Raw genomic sequence first — 16,369 nt, 5'->3', positions numbered from 1 at the left:
CTCACTTTCAACGGAATGGGAGGATGCAAACATGGCCCTTCTACCATGACTGTGTATTTAAAATCTGCCAATCACTTTCTGGGGTCAACTATTAAATCATAAGTGAAGAAATGTACATGAACAGCATCACCTCCCTATGCAGCACCACGGTTTAACTGTAATTAGGCGTTGCGGGACACAACCATCCCTGTGTGTTTGTGTGTGTGTGTGTGTGTGTGTGCGTGTGTGTTTGTGTGTGTGCGCGCGTGTGTGTGCGTGTGTGTGTGCGTGTGCGTGTGCGTGTTTGTGAGCATAAAAAAAAGAAGGGAAAGTGTCCGTTGCGATGATTCATGGTCTCGCCTCCGGAGCGAACCGCCGTTTCAGCGGAGAAACATTCGAGGGTTCCTGATGACGCGGGTGGGGGGGCGGTAGGAACGGTTTGGAGCGGGTCATTGGCTGCCGGCCCAACATGGCTGTCGGCCCGGCAGCCAGTTGGAAAAGACGGACTCAGCTCGAAGCGGAGGAAAGCCTCCATGTATGTAATTCAGCTGCCTGTGGCTCCGTCCGTCGCCCTAGCAACCGATATTTTTGGGAAACCGGGACAATCAGGGGAACCGCAGGTTTTCTGGCCTGCTGGGGTTTTTCTTCTCCCCCCCCCGGAGAACCGACGGTGGTAATAAGGTGGGGATCCTCTCCACGGGGGGGGGTTGTGTGCTTGTGTGTGTGTGTGTGTGTGTGTGTGTGTGTGTGTGTGTGTGTGTGTGTCTGTCTGTCTGTCTGCATGTCTCGGTGTCTGTGTGTTGTGTGTGCGTGTTTGTGTGTCCCTGCTTGTGTGCGTGTGTGCATGCGTGCTTATCTTTGTGTGTGCATGCTTGTGTGTGTGTGGGTGTGTTTGCTTGTGTCTGCGTGTGGGTGTGTGTGTGTGTGTGTGTGCAAGCTTGTGTGGATGTGTCTGTCTGTGTGTGTGTTTGTGTGCGTGTGCGTGCGTGCATGCGTGGTGGTTCTGTGCAGACGATCGGACATGAGGACTAACAAAGGCCATGTCCGGCCTCAGCTCCGGCCCTTGATTGAGACCAGGTCACACCCGGAGCCTTCCCCTGCTAGTGCTCCCTGCTCTGAATCTGTCTGTCTGCCCATCTGATCTGTTTATCCATCTATCTGTATATCCTACACAAATGTCTTTCTGTCTGTCTGTCTATCTGTGTCCATCTTTTCTGTTTACCCATCTATCTCTAGATCCTATCTCGCTGTCTGTTTTTCTATCAGTCTTGCCTGTATATCCATCTGTCTGTTTGTCCCTGTATATCCATCCCGTCTGTCTGTCTGTCTGTCTGTCTGTCTGTCTGTCTGTCTGTCTGTCTGTCTGTCTGTCTGTCTGTCTGTCTGTCTGTCTGTCTGTCTGTCTGTCTATCTCTCTGTCTGTGCATCAATTTGAATATCCTATCCATCTGTTTGTCTATCCACCTGTCTGTCTATCCGACCAGCCATCTTTCTCACCATCCCTCCGTCAGTCTCTCTGTGTAGCCATCCCTCCATCCCTCCATCCTACGGTGTGTGTGTGTGGGTGCTTGCCACATGCCTGTGGGCTGCTTGCAGGCTGGCTAGGATCACATGTCCCGATACCTCTGATTAGAGCAGCTCTTCTAATCCCCTGCTGCTAACTACTCTGCGTGGTGTGCATGACAAGCCGGTGGTGGATACCGAGAAAAACAAGACACCTTCCACCCAAACACCAACAGCACACTGGGCTTCTCGGTGGGGAAACACAGGGCTGGTGTAAGCCGAAGACTCACCGGAGAGAGTCACACGCCCTCGTTGCGGAGTGGGATAGTTGTCGTTAGTCATTTAGTTAAGAAGTCATTTTGGCCTGACAAAAGAAAGGACATTAAAGGTGACATATTATACCAACAGATGTGAGGGTGATTAACCGTTACAAGCCGTTTTGTAAATCTGCCTCTTCTGACATTAAAAGTGTGCGCGTCCCACTAGATGTATGACGGATAGATGAGCAACGTTTGCTACAGTCCAATGGGTAGGCTGGTAGACTGATCTATCACGCACATCTAGGTGGGCACGCCCAGAGGCCGACTTTCAAAACGGCTTGTAACGGCTAATCACACTCACACCTGGTGGTATAACATGTCACCTGTGGAAGAATTGTTAGCTAATCAGTGAAATTGTAGGCAGTTCACTGAGTGCAGAATTTAAGGAGGCTCAGCTCAAAGCGTTGCCATGTTGTGAGCATCTCTGGCATTCAAGATGTTTGGGGACCCCTGCTTGTAGCAGCCTATACTGCCCACAAGAGCTAAACTCGAGGCAGTGGTGGGGCAAGGGACGGTGGTGGTGCTGGTGGTTTCGCAAACATGATATTTTGCCTATAGCAGCTCCTCCGCCACATTTCAGAATAAAGGACCAGGTAGTGTGTCAGTTAAAATTGAATTTGCAGCCCATCCTCTCCGCTGCTAACTGTATTGATTGTTATATAAACCATCAATTTGTGCTGCCATTTCCAGATTACCTTTCCCAAATTGCGTCGGACTGTCGTCTCCACCTCCTGTCAGTAGACTGGCTCAATGTCGCCATCTAGTGTTGCGTTGTGAGAAAATACAACACGCTTATTTCAACTGACTGCTATTGAAATGAAAGTAATTTGTTCCGTACACATCAATAATGTTTTTTTCACATGTGCCTTGGTCTGCCACCTCTTTCCAAAGTTCCATAATTTAGTTTGTTAAACATTTAAATGTTTGATAGATAGATAATAGATAATATTTTGTAAAAGGAACCAAACTGTCGCATAATTTGATAATTCAAACAAGAAACGTTTTATGTGGTTAGATTTTCTGTATGGTTCTCTCTCTCTCTCTCTCTCTCTCTCTCTCACTCACTCACTCACTCACTCACTCACTCACTCACTCACTCACTCACTCACTCACTCACTCACTCACTCACTCACACTCTCTCTCTCTCTCTCTCTCTCTCTCTCTCTCTCTCTCTCTCTCTCTCTCTCTCTCTTTTACTTTATTTATATTCTCCTGTGTTTATTATTTGGTTGGTTAACACATCATTGATCTATTGATTGAGGTTGAAGAAGACAAGAATACATATTTGAACTGAACAGAGAGCAGTAGAAAGGTGTCCCATTCTGCCTAGCAGTAGACCAGAGATGAGATGAGCTGCAAGGTTATTTATTAATTAACCACATTGGTCATAGTCTTGGTGTTTTTTTCTGATATGAAAGCGGAGCTTTAAAAGTTGTAAATATATAAAAAATTACAAACTTACAACATCCCAGAAATATGTTTAGATAGTGTTATCATAATAAATACATAAGTGTAAATATATTCAAATTCATTTTCAAGCAGCTTACCACCTAGGGAAAGAGTGGTCTTCTGGAAATAAACACACATTTCAACCTCTCCCATATCTCTATGGTTACTGCCGCCAAAGCTATTTTGAGAAGAAAAAATCGAATGGAACTACCGGGATTAAAGTCATTACACAGGGTTGTGTACCTTTACTATTTGTAAAGCCTGCTGCCAATCATGTTCACTATTAATCACGCTCCTCCTTATCGTTATCAAAATGAGGACTTAGAAATAACTCTCTCTACACTGAGGTAAAGGGTGTGATGCAATGTTTGGTGGTGCGGTTTAGTGTGTGTATATGTACTTAAGCTTGTGGTGTGGGTGTGTGTGTGCGTGTCAGCGTGGGTGTGCGTGGTTTCGTTAGTGTACATTTGGTTTGGTATGGGATAAACTTTTGGTGCGTATGTGTGTGTGTGGGCTCGCATGTCTGGTGTAACTTTTCATAGATGTGTGCATTGGTGTGTGCGTGCGTTTGTGAGTTTCTCCTTGTTTGTGCCTGTGTGGGTGAGAAAGTGTTTTTGTTTTTTGTTTATTTCATCTTATTTTGACTGATGACAGTGTCTCTCCTTGTGATGGAACCGAGATGGGCTGTCAAAATAAATTAGGCTACTGCTCGACATAAATTTCAAAAAATGGGTTTCCCTTTCAGGAACAAATAACGACTTATCTAACAATCCCCCAGAACACACACTGTAATCAAAGCTCAGGCAATAGTTTTGCATAATTTCCCAAATAACGGCAACACATGTAATACTTCTCAGTACAACAAATGGACAACAACACTGCAAGAAAATCCTGAGCCATCATTATTTATGTTGTTGCATTTATCAAGTAACAAGCCTCCATCTCGTAACCTTTACCTGAAGTATCTTGCCCTTTAGAGAAAAATACAAAACCAGAGGAGGCAGAGAGGGGAGGGTAAGCGTGCCAGAGAGAGCGAAAGAGAGCCAGGAACAAATGGGTTCTGAGATCGATACACACCCCTTACCAGACGGCCCTCCTCACTCGCTCTCTCTGTTCCAATCTCCGTCCCGATCTCTCTGGCCCCTCCCCAAAGAGTCCCGCTATTTAAGAATATATCTATTCGTGGATCTGGCCCATTTCTTTCAATTAATGCCCCTTTCAACCAACCAGCCATTAGAATGCCATTAAATCTCTCCCGCCCTGGCGCGCGCAGTCATTCACGCCGAAGCCGTTGCCCTCCTTCTCCGATAAGGGTACCGTCTACCGTCTGGATCGCGGAGGAATAATTAACCTTTTGAAGGAGGCTCCCCTGAAGAGAAAGATGGTTGGAGGATGGGGGTCTGATGTTTTGTCTTTCTGCTTTTTGGGTACTTTCTTTTCACAAGTTGTTCCACTTCTACCTTTCTCTAACTTTGATTAATTCTGTCTCTGTCTCTCAGTCTGTCCGTTTATCGATCTCGCTATCTATCTATCTTTGTTGAAAAGGGTTATTCCAAAACTTTTTGGAACAACACCAGGGACATTGGGATACAGATAAAACAACACTGTCTCATGTCTGACTTTTACAACAATGACCACGTCCTTGCAATCAAATCGCTCAAGTGTGTCCATGACTTTCACTCAAAGTTCTTATGGTTAGAAAACGTTTTTCGCCATCATTTTCTAAACGTAGAAAATGATAGTGAATGCCTAGCAATAGCCCCAGTATCATGCCAGACATACTGACATTTACTTATCTCTATATGCTATGCCGGCATATAATCATTTGGCAGCCTGTTAGTATGTATCGGGCCTTTACAAGACAAACAAACCTTAGACAAACATATCTTTCGATAAAAAAATCCACCTTAAAAATCCCATCTATTTAAAATGTCCGCCACCTCAGCCTTCATGACCCCCATATGCCCCCATATCAGCCCCGTCTTCCCAGTCCCCGCCCGTCCTGACCCAGACTCTGCACCCTGTCTCCCCCCCGGCCAGGTGCTTAGCGGGGAGGAGTCAGACATCACCTCCAGCATGCTGAACACCGAGGACAACGACAGCCCCCTGGAGGAGCTGGTCTACCAGCTGGACGCCACGCCCACCAGCGGCCTGGTGGCCCTGAAGGAGGCGCCCGACCACGGCATCATGAACTTCACCCAGGCCCAGATCAACAACGGCGAGGTCATCTTCATCCACGAGGGTAAGGGTCGCCGTGGGAAGCGGGGGGAAGGCGTAAGGTTATGTCTGGCTCTTCATCGACCTGTCGTCATCCCAAGCCTCCCTGGATCAGGCTGTGGATCGCTCTTGTGGTCCTGCTCAGGGTATTGTTCAGGGGCGGTTGTCCCGTGCCCTGTAGAAGCATTGGGTCGGGGGGGGGGGAAGGGGGGGCTTTGAACTTGCGGTACCTGTGAAGACCGTTCAGACTGTCAGCGTGATTAACGACAATTCCCTTGGCTTGAAATTGTCTAGACTTGACTTAGAAGGGGCACCAGACAATACGATATAAAAAGGTCGGCAGCAATAATGACTTTTTATCTGTTTCTCATTTTCTGCCGAAGCGCGTCCAGCCAGTTTCAACCCTGTAGAGAAGAGAATTGGTTTTCTCTTCTTTAACCCTTCTAAACACAGACAGACAGACGGATAAAAAGATAGAGGAAAACATAGACACACGAGCAGATAGATATTGACAGAGATGGGGTGAAAACGGCAGATGGACTGACAGAGGTGATACAGACAGACAGAGACCAATAGATAGACAGACGGACAGTCAAATGGAGAGATACAGACAGACAGGAAGGGACGGCAGATGAACCGACAGATATGAGAGTGACTGACAGATTAGCAAAGAGATGAGAAATAGACAGTTGCCCAGATGGAGTGATGGAGACAAACTGACCGACATACAGATGAACAGACAGAAAGACAAACACAAACACAGACTGATTGGGAGACTGCGGACAGACAGACCCGGATAAACCTGCAGACAGGCAGACAGACAGATAGATTGACAGACAGAAACACAGACATAGGAAAAGGCAGATGGTCTGAGACAGACAGTCCGCCTGACTGAATGAGGCAGACAGACAGAAACACAGACATAGGAAAAGACAGACAGACAGACAGATGGCCTGAGACAGACAGACAGTAACGTGTGTGTGTGTGTGTGTGTTGTCTGCAGGGGAGGAGTCGGGTGGCTTCAGCTTCAAGGTGACGGACGGCGAACACACATCGCCCCTCTACCACTTTATCGTCACTGCCAGGCCCCTCGCCATCACCATGGAAACGCAGGAGGACCTCATGGTTTTCCCCGGTAAGGCGCATTGGCCCCCGCTGGTTGTTGCCCACAATGCACCTGGGGGGGGGGGGGGGGGGGGGGGGGGGGGGCATCTCTCAGTAGATGTCCGGCAGTCTCCCTTTAATCCCACCCTCGGTCGACCCCCTGAAATAAATAAAGAAACGTGGACAGATCTGGACTGCTGGAACGGTTTGAAGGAGTCTGTTGGCCGCGTGTGGAAACGAGTCAGCTCGCAGGAGGGACAGCAGAGAAGAGGAGATTCACTTTATTCATCCAAGCAGAATGCACAGGAATGGGTATTAAGGACAGATTGATTATATGAAATAAGAATACAAACTGCCATAATCACACAATCCTAAATGATTACAGAAGTATAGTAAGAGTAGGTAAAATGCAATTTTAAAAAGAAAATAGATAATATAAAGACAGTGTCTGAATGACACTGATATAGCAAATCTAGCATTAGGATGAGGCTTTCGAGGGGAAATGTGTGAGTTATTATTTAAATGAATAAGCCAGTTTTAATAAGCCTCATTTCAATTCCCCTTTTACAACATAACATATATCAACAAGAGATCCTTCTGCTGTTTCTCTGTTTTAGTGCTCAAATGTGGGTCTGTGCGTGCCTACATGTGTACACGTGTTTGTTCATACGTGAGTGAGCTTGTATATTTGTGTGTGTGTCTGTGTGTGTGTGTGTCTGTGTGTGTTTATGTGTGACCACGTGGTTCCTCTCTCACAGGAACAAGACAGCCAATCACGAGTGCTAACCTGGGGGCTGTGACCAATGAGGACGGGAATGAGATCAGCTACTCTCTGCTGCGTCCGCCGAGACTGGGCAGACTCATCCTGGCCAACGACAGGAACCAGTATGAGGAGATCACTGGCTTCACCCAGACCCAGGTATCCTGCCTCGCGTACTGACCATGGGATTGGCGTGGGCGTCTCAAGGGCAGCCATTTCGTATCCAAACTTTCCTGATCACACCAAGATAAAGAGAGTGCCGGGTTGATTCAGGCCAAATCGTGCTTTTCTTTATTAGAGTGCCATTTCGTTTCCAATATTAATTTATGCAGCATAAAGTATGAACCATGAAATTGCTTAACATGAAGTACATTCATGTGCCGTGCTCAACCTTGATCACCATTTCACCACGCAGGCTGTGGTATTTCAGAGGAGTAGGCGTAAAATGAATTTCGTGGATGATGCAACCCTGCCTCTGCAGCCTTTAGTAAATGTACTCTCTTTGAGGCTATTTGAGTCATTTTAATATCGCATACCTATTCCGGTCTATCTCAGCGCATGACTCCCTGCCCTTATAGATTACAGCAGTGGTTCTTAACCTTTGACTTTGGTTGTGCAAATCAATTATTATCAAGGCCCACCTCATATGTAAACGGTAGAGATTATATAAATAGACATGCAGGGTCTGAGCAAGTGAGTGCCGGCACCCCCATTTATATACAATTATTACAGCAAGAAGGACATGGCCGTTGGCAAACAGAGGAAAGAAAAGTCAGCAGCTCTGTTTATGCTCCCAGCGCGTTTATTTAGCAAACACAAATCAACCCAAAGCATCAGAAAACATTACAATAGAAAACAAATGCACAAAGCAACCCTATTTTTTAAATAACGTCAAGCCAAATACTCCTCTAATAGCGTATTTAATCAGGCCTACTTCAACGTCTTTTTCTTCAACAATATTTAAAGTATATTTATTTTCAATCATTAAAAAATCACAGTGGCAGAGGGGGTTGAAAACACTGGATTACACTTCCACATAATCATACTGACATGGCTGTTGTGCTTAAAATATTGTGGATACACTATCTTATTCGTAATCAGCAGATCAATATGTAGACATGCTCAATATAGAAGGGTCGACAGGTTGTGGGGGAGGGGGCACTGCCTCTCTCCTCTCTCTAAAAATGTAATTTCAGACGATGTTTCCATCTTCCTTTTGTTCAGCAAAGGAAGACCTTTTGATTTAAGATATACAACATATGTTGTTTTGATACAGAATGCATCGTCACTGTATTGGTCGTGTTTGGCCACCAGGGGTCTCTATTGTACACCCAATGTGCCGCTCGAAGGAAATCTTCTCTCAAAGACGGGCGGTGTCAACCACAACTATTTACCATAACAATGATTGCTGTAGTACAAGAAAAACAATTTTATTTCTGAAACCAAATTATTAGCATGTTTAAATCACCATTACTACCGCCAACGTGGATTTGTGAACGAAAGACAACCCTAAGATAAATAGGCCGAAGCGTTTTAGGTTTCATATTCCACAACGTTAACAGTTTCAACGGCCAAATAGCCCTTTATCAATGAAACAAAAGCAGTCAATTTCAACAGCTTTTGATGGAAGAATCTTTTTATCGGTCAAATGCCCAACCTTAAGGTTATTGAGCCAAAATCTAAAATAGCACAAATATACAAAAGGAAGGTTATCATGAATCAAGTTCATATTTAGAAGTTTACTTTATAGCTGCTTTTTTTTGTGGCCGTGTGCTGGTGGCCTGTTTCTCTGTGACTATTTGTTGTGTTGTCTTAGCAGTATCCATGAGAGACATTGGTTGGGTCTACACCATGACCTCACAGTGTAGGCCTACTAAGACGCATTCCTGCTCCAACCCTTCACTGCACTGAGCCAAACCACTGCCTGGACTCTATGAAGTGTGTTGACTCTGGATACCGTTGTACTGGCCACACATATCTGGGCCAGAACGACCACTGAAGTGGAAAAGCTCTTTTTGTCTAGCAGTGAACTCTGGGCCTCATACCTCGAGGGTGTCCAGGGGTTAATGTTCATTCACATTGTTTGTCCCGGACTCTCAGAGAGACAAGATTTCCTTATGGATGTTTCAAATGAAATGGATTCGTAGACACAAGTGGATTAGAATGGTTCACTTGAATAATTCTCTCACAGGTTATAATCATAATAATATAAATTATATCATAAGTTATAATTGCATTATAATTTTTAAAATAATAATTATGATACAGAATCATCAGCCAGACTGAATGTGTAGACACGTGTGTTAAGTTAGCAATGCAACACAGTCGCACAACCTCACAGAGACATTACATTACATCACATTACAATCATTGCTCAGTGCACGCACGCAAACAAACAAAAGGTTAAACACTTTGTAAAAAAACAACATTTCCATGTTATCGTTCAACAATGTTTTATTCTTTTAAAGCGTAACAAACAACGGGGTGACCTATGAATCCTGAAACAATAAGCCATTCGAACAACATCATTTCCCAGACTCTAACCACCGCCACCAACCCTCCCCTTCCTCTCTCCCCCCCCCGACCTGAAGCTGGAGTCGGGCCTGGTCTTCTACGAGCACCAACTCCCCGACGAGCCCTTCTGGGTGGTGAGGGACGCTGTGGAGCTCCAGCTCAGCTCCCAGCCAGCCGCGGACCTCCAGCACGTCCTGCCCGTCACCGTGTCCTACTACGCAGCGCACCCCAACGTGTCCTCCCAGCTCTGGAAGAACAAAGGTAGGGAGGTGTGGGAGAGAGAGGGGGGAGACAGAGGGGGAGGCTTGGGAGAGAGAGGGGGCAGACAGAGGGGGAGGCTTGGGAGAGAGAGGGGGGAGACATGGGAGGGAGGCGTGGGAGAGAGAGGGGGGAGACAGAGGGGGAGGCTTAGGAGAGAGAGGGGGCAGACAGAGGGGGAGGCTTGGGAGAGAGAGGGGGGAGACATGGGAGGGAGGCGTGGGAGAGAGAGGGGGGAGACAGAGGGGGAGGCTTGGGAGGGAGAGGGGGGAGACAGAGGGGGAGGCGTGGGAGGGAGAGGGGGGAGACAGAGGGGGAGGCGTGGGAGGGAGAGGGGGGAGACAGAGGGGGAGGCGTGGGAGAGAGAGGGGGGAGACAGAGGGGGAGACATGGGAGGGACAGGGGGGAGACCGAGGGGGGAGACATGGGAGGGAGAGGGGGGAGACATGGGAGGGAGAGGGGGGAGACAGAGGGGGAGGCGTGGGAGGGAGAGGGGGGAGACAGAGGGGGAGACATGGGAGGGAGAGGGGGGAGACATGGGAGGGAGAGGGGGGAGGGAGAGGGGGGAGGCAGAGGGGGAGGCGTGGGAGGGAGAGGGGGGAGACAGAGGGGGAGGTGTGGGAGGGAGAGGGGGGAGACATGGGAGGGAGACGTGGGAGGGGGAGACATAGGGGGGGCATGGGAGGGAGAGGGGGGAGGGAGAGGGGAAGACAGAGGGGGGGCATGGGAGGGAGAGGGGGAGTCAAGGGAGGGACAGGGGGGAGACAGGGGGAGACATGGGAGGGAGAGGGGGGAGGGAGAGGGGGAGACATAGGGGGCGGCATGGGACTGAGGGGGGAGACAGAGGGGGAGGTACAGCGATAAGGGCGGCAGTAGCTCAGGAGGTAGAGCGGGTTCTGCTGGTAACCACAAGGTTGCTAGTTCGTGTCGAGGTGTCCCTGAGCAAGACACCTCACCCTGACTGCTCCCGACGAGCTGGCTGTCGCCTTCCGGGGTTGACTCCGTCGTCGGTGTCTGAATGTGGGCATGAATGGGTGAATGTCTGGCAATGTAGTAAAGCGATTTGGATAAAAGTGCTATATAAATGCAGTAACCCTTTAACATTAGAGCTCTAGAGGGGAAGACAGAGGGAGGGAAAGGATGGAGAGAGCGAGACAGAGAGAGGAGTAGAGACAGGAAGAGGGAGGAACAGGGAGCAAGGTTTAGGGAAGGGAGGGAGAGAGATAATGGAAGGAGGAGAGAGGGCTGGGGGAGCGAGAGAAGGCTGTCTCTAATAGTGTATTTTGGGACTGCCTTTATTCATCTAGGGTGAAAGGTTGAACAAAGCAATTTAGTTTTTCCCCCAACTGCCTACTAAGTCACAGAGCCAATAAAAACAGAGTCAGTATGAAGCACTGATCCTCCGCTTCTGTTGCACCACTTGGTCTGGAACGGAAACGTTGAGAAGAAACACAAACCGGTGTTTAAATTCTGTCTTCACCCCTGCAATGAGTTTGCCACCAAATCATTTGCCCCTTTATGTATCGCCCTCTTGCCCGTGGTTCCCGCCAGGTCTGGTGGTGGTCCAGGGTGAAGCCGAGGTGATCGACAGCTCCGTCCTGGACGCCTCCAACCTGCTGGCCAGCGTTCCCGAGGCGGAGCGCGGCCGCCTGGACGTGGTGTACGAGGTCAAGCGCTTCCCCGCCCACGGGCGCCTCCTCCTGGGCGGGACGCCCCTGGCCCGCAGCTCCCCGGTCTTCATGCAGCGGGACGTGACGCGCGGATCCCTGGAGTACGTGCACGGCGACTCGGCCGCGCCCGCCGCCGACAGCTTCTCCTTCCGGGCGTACCTCAACCGGCCCCCGCAGGAGGTCGTCTCCTCCGCCCAGTCGGTGGTGCTGGAGGAGGAGCTCCGCATCTCGGTCGGCGGCCGGGACTCCCGGCCCCCCGAGCTGGTCAGCGAGGACGCCACCCTGGAGGTGCTGCAGGGCTCGTTCACCCTCCTGACCCGGAGGCACCTCAACACCAGGGACGAGGACAGCCCCCCCGACCAGGTGCGCTACGAGGTGACCGAGAGCCCCGGGAACGGCCGGCTGGTGCACGCGCTCTCCCTGAAGCCCCTCGTCGAGTTCAGCCAGGAGGACGTCAACCGGGGGCGGGTGGGCTTCGTGAGCGACGGCAGCCTGGCCGTCGGCGCCGTGCGGTTCGTGCTGACGGACGGGAGCCACCGCACCGAGCCGCACTCGCTGCGCGTGGTGGTGCGGGCGCGCACCCTGGTCCTGGCCGAGGCGCTTGAGGTCCGGGTGAGGCAGGGGGACGACGAGACCCCGCTGACGGAGGACATCCTGAGGGCCGACGCCGGGGGGCCCCCGGAGGAGGAGGTGGTGTACAACATCACCGAGACGCCCCGGTACGCCGCCGTCATGGTGGACCGCCTGCCCACCTCGGCCTTCACGCAGACGCAGGTCCGCGAGGGCCGCGTCAGCGTGCGCTTCGTCAAGTCCACGTCACCGCGCGATAGCGTGGCCCTCGTGGCGTCGGTGGGGCCCGGCGGGGCCGTCAGCGCCTCGTCCGTCCTCCGCATCACCGTGGAGCCGCTGGCCGCCGTCGCCCGGGGGCCCGTGCTGCCGCGCGGCGCGCTGGTCCGCCTGGACCGGGCGCTGCTAGACGCCAGCGCCCTGGAGAACAAGACGGGGGCGGCGCCCGTCTTCAGCGTGGTGCAGCAGCCGCGGCGGGCACGCTTCGTGCGGGCCGGCGGTCCCGGGGCGGGCCAGCCCCTGGACACCTTCACCCAGCAGGACCTGGACCAGGGCCGTGTCGCCATGGAGATCTCCGACGGCACGCCGCCGGAGGGGCCCCGGGGCGGCGTGCACCGGGACGAGGCGCGCTTCCTGCTCAAGGCCCATGGCGTGCCGCCGGCCGAGTGCACTCTCTCCTTCCTGACGGAGCCCTACAACGCCTCCGCCGTCTACCCCGTCAGCCTGCTGAGGGTGCCTGAGGGCGGCGACGGCCTCCCGGGCAGAGCCGGCCCCCGTCCCGCCACCGACGACCCCCGCCGGAGGGTCGACAACGACCTGACCCGCGGCGACCCGGCCACCACCACCCTCAACCCGGGGAAGGTCACCGACCAAAAGCCGGTGGTGTCGAGACGCAACAACCTGTGGTCCATCCTCATCCCCATCCTAATCATCCTGCTGCTCCTGCTCCTGGCGGCCATCTTGGCCTACTACCTGATACGCAAGAACAAGACGGGCAAGCACAACGTGCAGACGGTGGCCGCCAAGCCCAAGAACGGCGAGGTGGCGAGCTCCGAGACCTTCCGCAAGACCGACGCGGCCGGGAACATCCCCATGTCCAACATGGACGGGAAGGACGCCGACCCGGAGCTGCTGCAGCATTGTCGGACCACGGACCCTGCGCTGAAAAAGAACCAGTACTGGGTCTAAGACTGTCTCCCCAGGGCCGGAGACAGAGGTCCACCCTCAGGTCCGTACAACACTGCCTCCGGAGTTACTCATCGTGTTTAGCGTTTAAGACCTCTCTTGCCGCAGCAATAGAACTGACTAGAATTTAACTCTTCACTTTCGGTTACTCACTTTGCGCTTCATCTGTGGAACAATACTCAGGCAACGAAACACTGAATATCCATCGGCAAACGACGAGGCGTTATTTTTCTTATTCTCTCGGAGGCTTTAGCTATGTCTATTTATTTTAGTTTTTTCATTCTGTTTTTTCTGAACGGGGCACGAACGAGGACATGGACACGCTCTGTGTGTGTTTGCAAAAAAACAAACGTTATTTTTTTGCGTGCCCGTTCAATGTTTTTCATGTGACTACGAAAGCAGCATTTAGAGTGGCCATTTTAGGAGTTCTGTTTGATTGGCGGTAGAACTTCTGATTCGGTTCAGGGAACTGCCTCATGAGTGATGAGAGATGAGCCTTCATTAACACTTACTGACCAAAACGCCCTGAACATCAAGTCCTAAAGATGGCCACTTTAAATGTCTTTTCATTTGTAGTTATATGCAGTCATAACGAATTTCCTTTTCCTTGAAATTCTGTACATTTTCATAGTACAATAACTTACAATAACTAGGATATGCGGGCCAAGTTTGGTAAGAATTTAGTGTCTTATTCAGGGACAATTACAGCTTCCATAAACCTAGAAGCCCACACAATAAAACCGTGCGGCAGTGCAGATTATATTGAATTTAGACTTAACTGAATTCCATCATCTTCCACACTTTCTAAGTTCTGTTTGTTTCCCCAAGGACGTGTATATGTATTCACCAAGCTGGCACATCCTCGACCACAGAGCGGCATGGTACCTCACTCCTAAACCAATAGCAGGAATCCATTTTGTGGCCTCTGCCTTTTACACGTTTTTATTGGCTGACGAGCGGAGATGAGGTCATGTGGAACAAGCTGGGATTCCATTTTCCAAGCCTGCTATTAAGATTTCATAAAAAAAAAAAAATTGAAGACTGACTGCTGTCTAACTGACTAGGAACTGTTTGTGAAACACACTTCAGTGAAGTCAGTAGGATTCCACCCCATCCGCAAGGCATTGTGGGTAATTTCTCTCTGACGTCATGCATTCCGTATATATTAGCCGTGATGGGAGAAACAAAAACCAGTCTTAAACCTACGATTAATGCCTTATTGACGTGGCTTTCAAGCTATTTTTTGTTTTTGTTGTTGTTATTGTTAATAGGCGATCTGAAAAGATAGGCAAATGATCAGGATGTGCATTCATACACTTTCAAATTCTTATCTACGAACAGCAAAGTGACAGAACCAAGAATCACAATCCAAAAACGAGCTAAATCTGGAACAGAGTGGTTAAAGAACGCTGCCGTTCATTGTTAAACAAAAAAAATAAAACAGAAAAATCAGGGTAAATCAATACTGTGTTTTCCTAACCCTCATTCACAAAGACAAGACAGAGCGATTAACAAGAGTTAACATGTATTCAGAGAGATACCATAGAGTATTTGTTGTATATTTCCTTTATCATTTACATGGTTGAAGATGGTACCTTTATACTTTCCTAGTTATATGCTTAAGTACACCCTTTCTGTTATGCTTTGTATATCTGTCTTCTATATGCATAGTGGTTTTCGAGGGGATTTTGATTTAACTGACATCATAAGGTGGATTGTGTGATACATTTTCCCACTGACTTTCCCATTATGGGCCTTGTTCACCTGGCAGCCATCTTGGTTCTAAATACACATATGCAGAACTCCCCATTCAGTTCCCCCACCCAGCTAGCATTTCGAACCAAGACGGAACCGGGGGGGGGGGGGGGTGTCGTGTGAAAAATATTCTATTTTTGGACAATGTTTTTGTGCTTAGTGGTATATATTAGTCATTGTTATCTTTCTACCTATCGTTAGACTTCAAAGGCTGTGTGTGTGTGTGTGTGTGTGTGTGTGTGTGTGTGTGTGTGTGTGTGTGTGTGTGTGTGCGTGTGTGTGTGTGTGTGTGTGTGTGCATGTGCGTACTTTTATGTGCGTACATTTGTGCTTGCCAAATGTGCCTTAGCCATTCTCTCATTCCATTGCTGTGCCTCTAGCTGCCACTGTATCACTTCCGGGGTTTTAGCTTGAAGCTACTGTTTTCATGTTGATCTCTATCATTCCCCTAACCGTTATCATCATTCATTATTTATTTTAATTTTTTTCATTACAATTGTCAGAATTCATTTTTTTCCAAAACAACAGTTGATATAAGAGTCATACAACAGTGTGCCTTAAACCAGAATGCCTGTTTACAGAAATACATAAAGAAAATTTCTCTTTTTGAAACCGGAATAATGTCTAACAAAGCTACTTCATAGAATTGTCCATGCACTAATAGAAATAAAACTTTCATGCAACAAAAGCTGAGCTGTTTTTTTGTTATTACATTAACCCCTTTACCGAGCCTGCAGGATAATTCCAACATGTGTGCCTGCAAACATTTGTATGTGCATATACTTTCCCTTTTAAGAAAATTAAACGAGGACACAATGATATTTATTGTATTGCTGCACGGTGGACCATTGTCTGGATAGCTCTGGACGCTTCATCGCCCTTTGCCACCAGGTGGTGCTAGTCTGCGAGAAAAAGTGCAGCCGTTCGTCAGCACTTTAACAAGGCCCTCTCGGACGGTCACTATTTCCAATGAGTGCCCTTTTCTTTCTGACATAACGCTTATTTTTTTGTTTCTTTCCCTGTATGATATTTTCTTACCAAGTTGACTGCTGATGCTCTCGTACATTTTGTCCTCATGGTCTATTTCA

At 49.1% G+C, this 16,369-nt stretch overlaps 1 protein-coding gene across 1 annotated transcript in view; it reads left to right on the top strand.

Annotated features, from left to right (window-relative positions):
* Positions 1–15,927, top strand: part of cspg4 (chondroitin sulfate proteoglycan 4) — a 59,937-nt gene extending 44,010 nt beyond the window's left edge. The window contains exons 7-11 of the mRNA XM_079743891.1: positions 5,292–5,493; positions 6,472–6,603; positions 7,331–7,491; positions 9,924–10,107; positions 11,656–15,927. Of these exons, the coding sequence (XP_079600017.1) occupies positions 5,292–5,493; positions 6,472–6,603; positions 7,331–7,491; positions 9,924–10,107; positions 11,656–13,529 (2,553 nt within the window). The 3' untranslated portion in view covers positions 13,530–15,927. The remainder of the gene's footprint in view (positions 1–5,291; positions 5,494–6,471; positions 6,604–7,330; positions 7,492–9,923; positions 10,108–11,655) is intronic.
* Positions 15,928–16,369: the final 442 nt, after the last annotated feature.

This window comes from Pollachius pollachius, assembly GCF_949987615.1.
Source record: "Pollachius pollachius genome assembly, chromosome: 9".
NCBI lineage: Eukaryota > Metazoa > Chordata > Actinopteri > Gadiformes > Gadidae > Pollachius > Pollachius pollachius.
The sequence above is the reverse complement of the archived record's forward strand: the minus strand, read 5'-3'. Positions and strand labels throughout refer to the sequence as shown.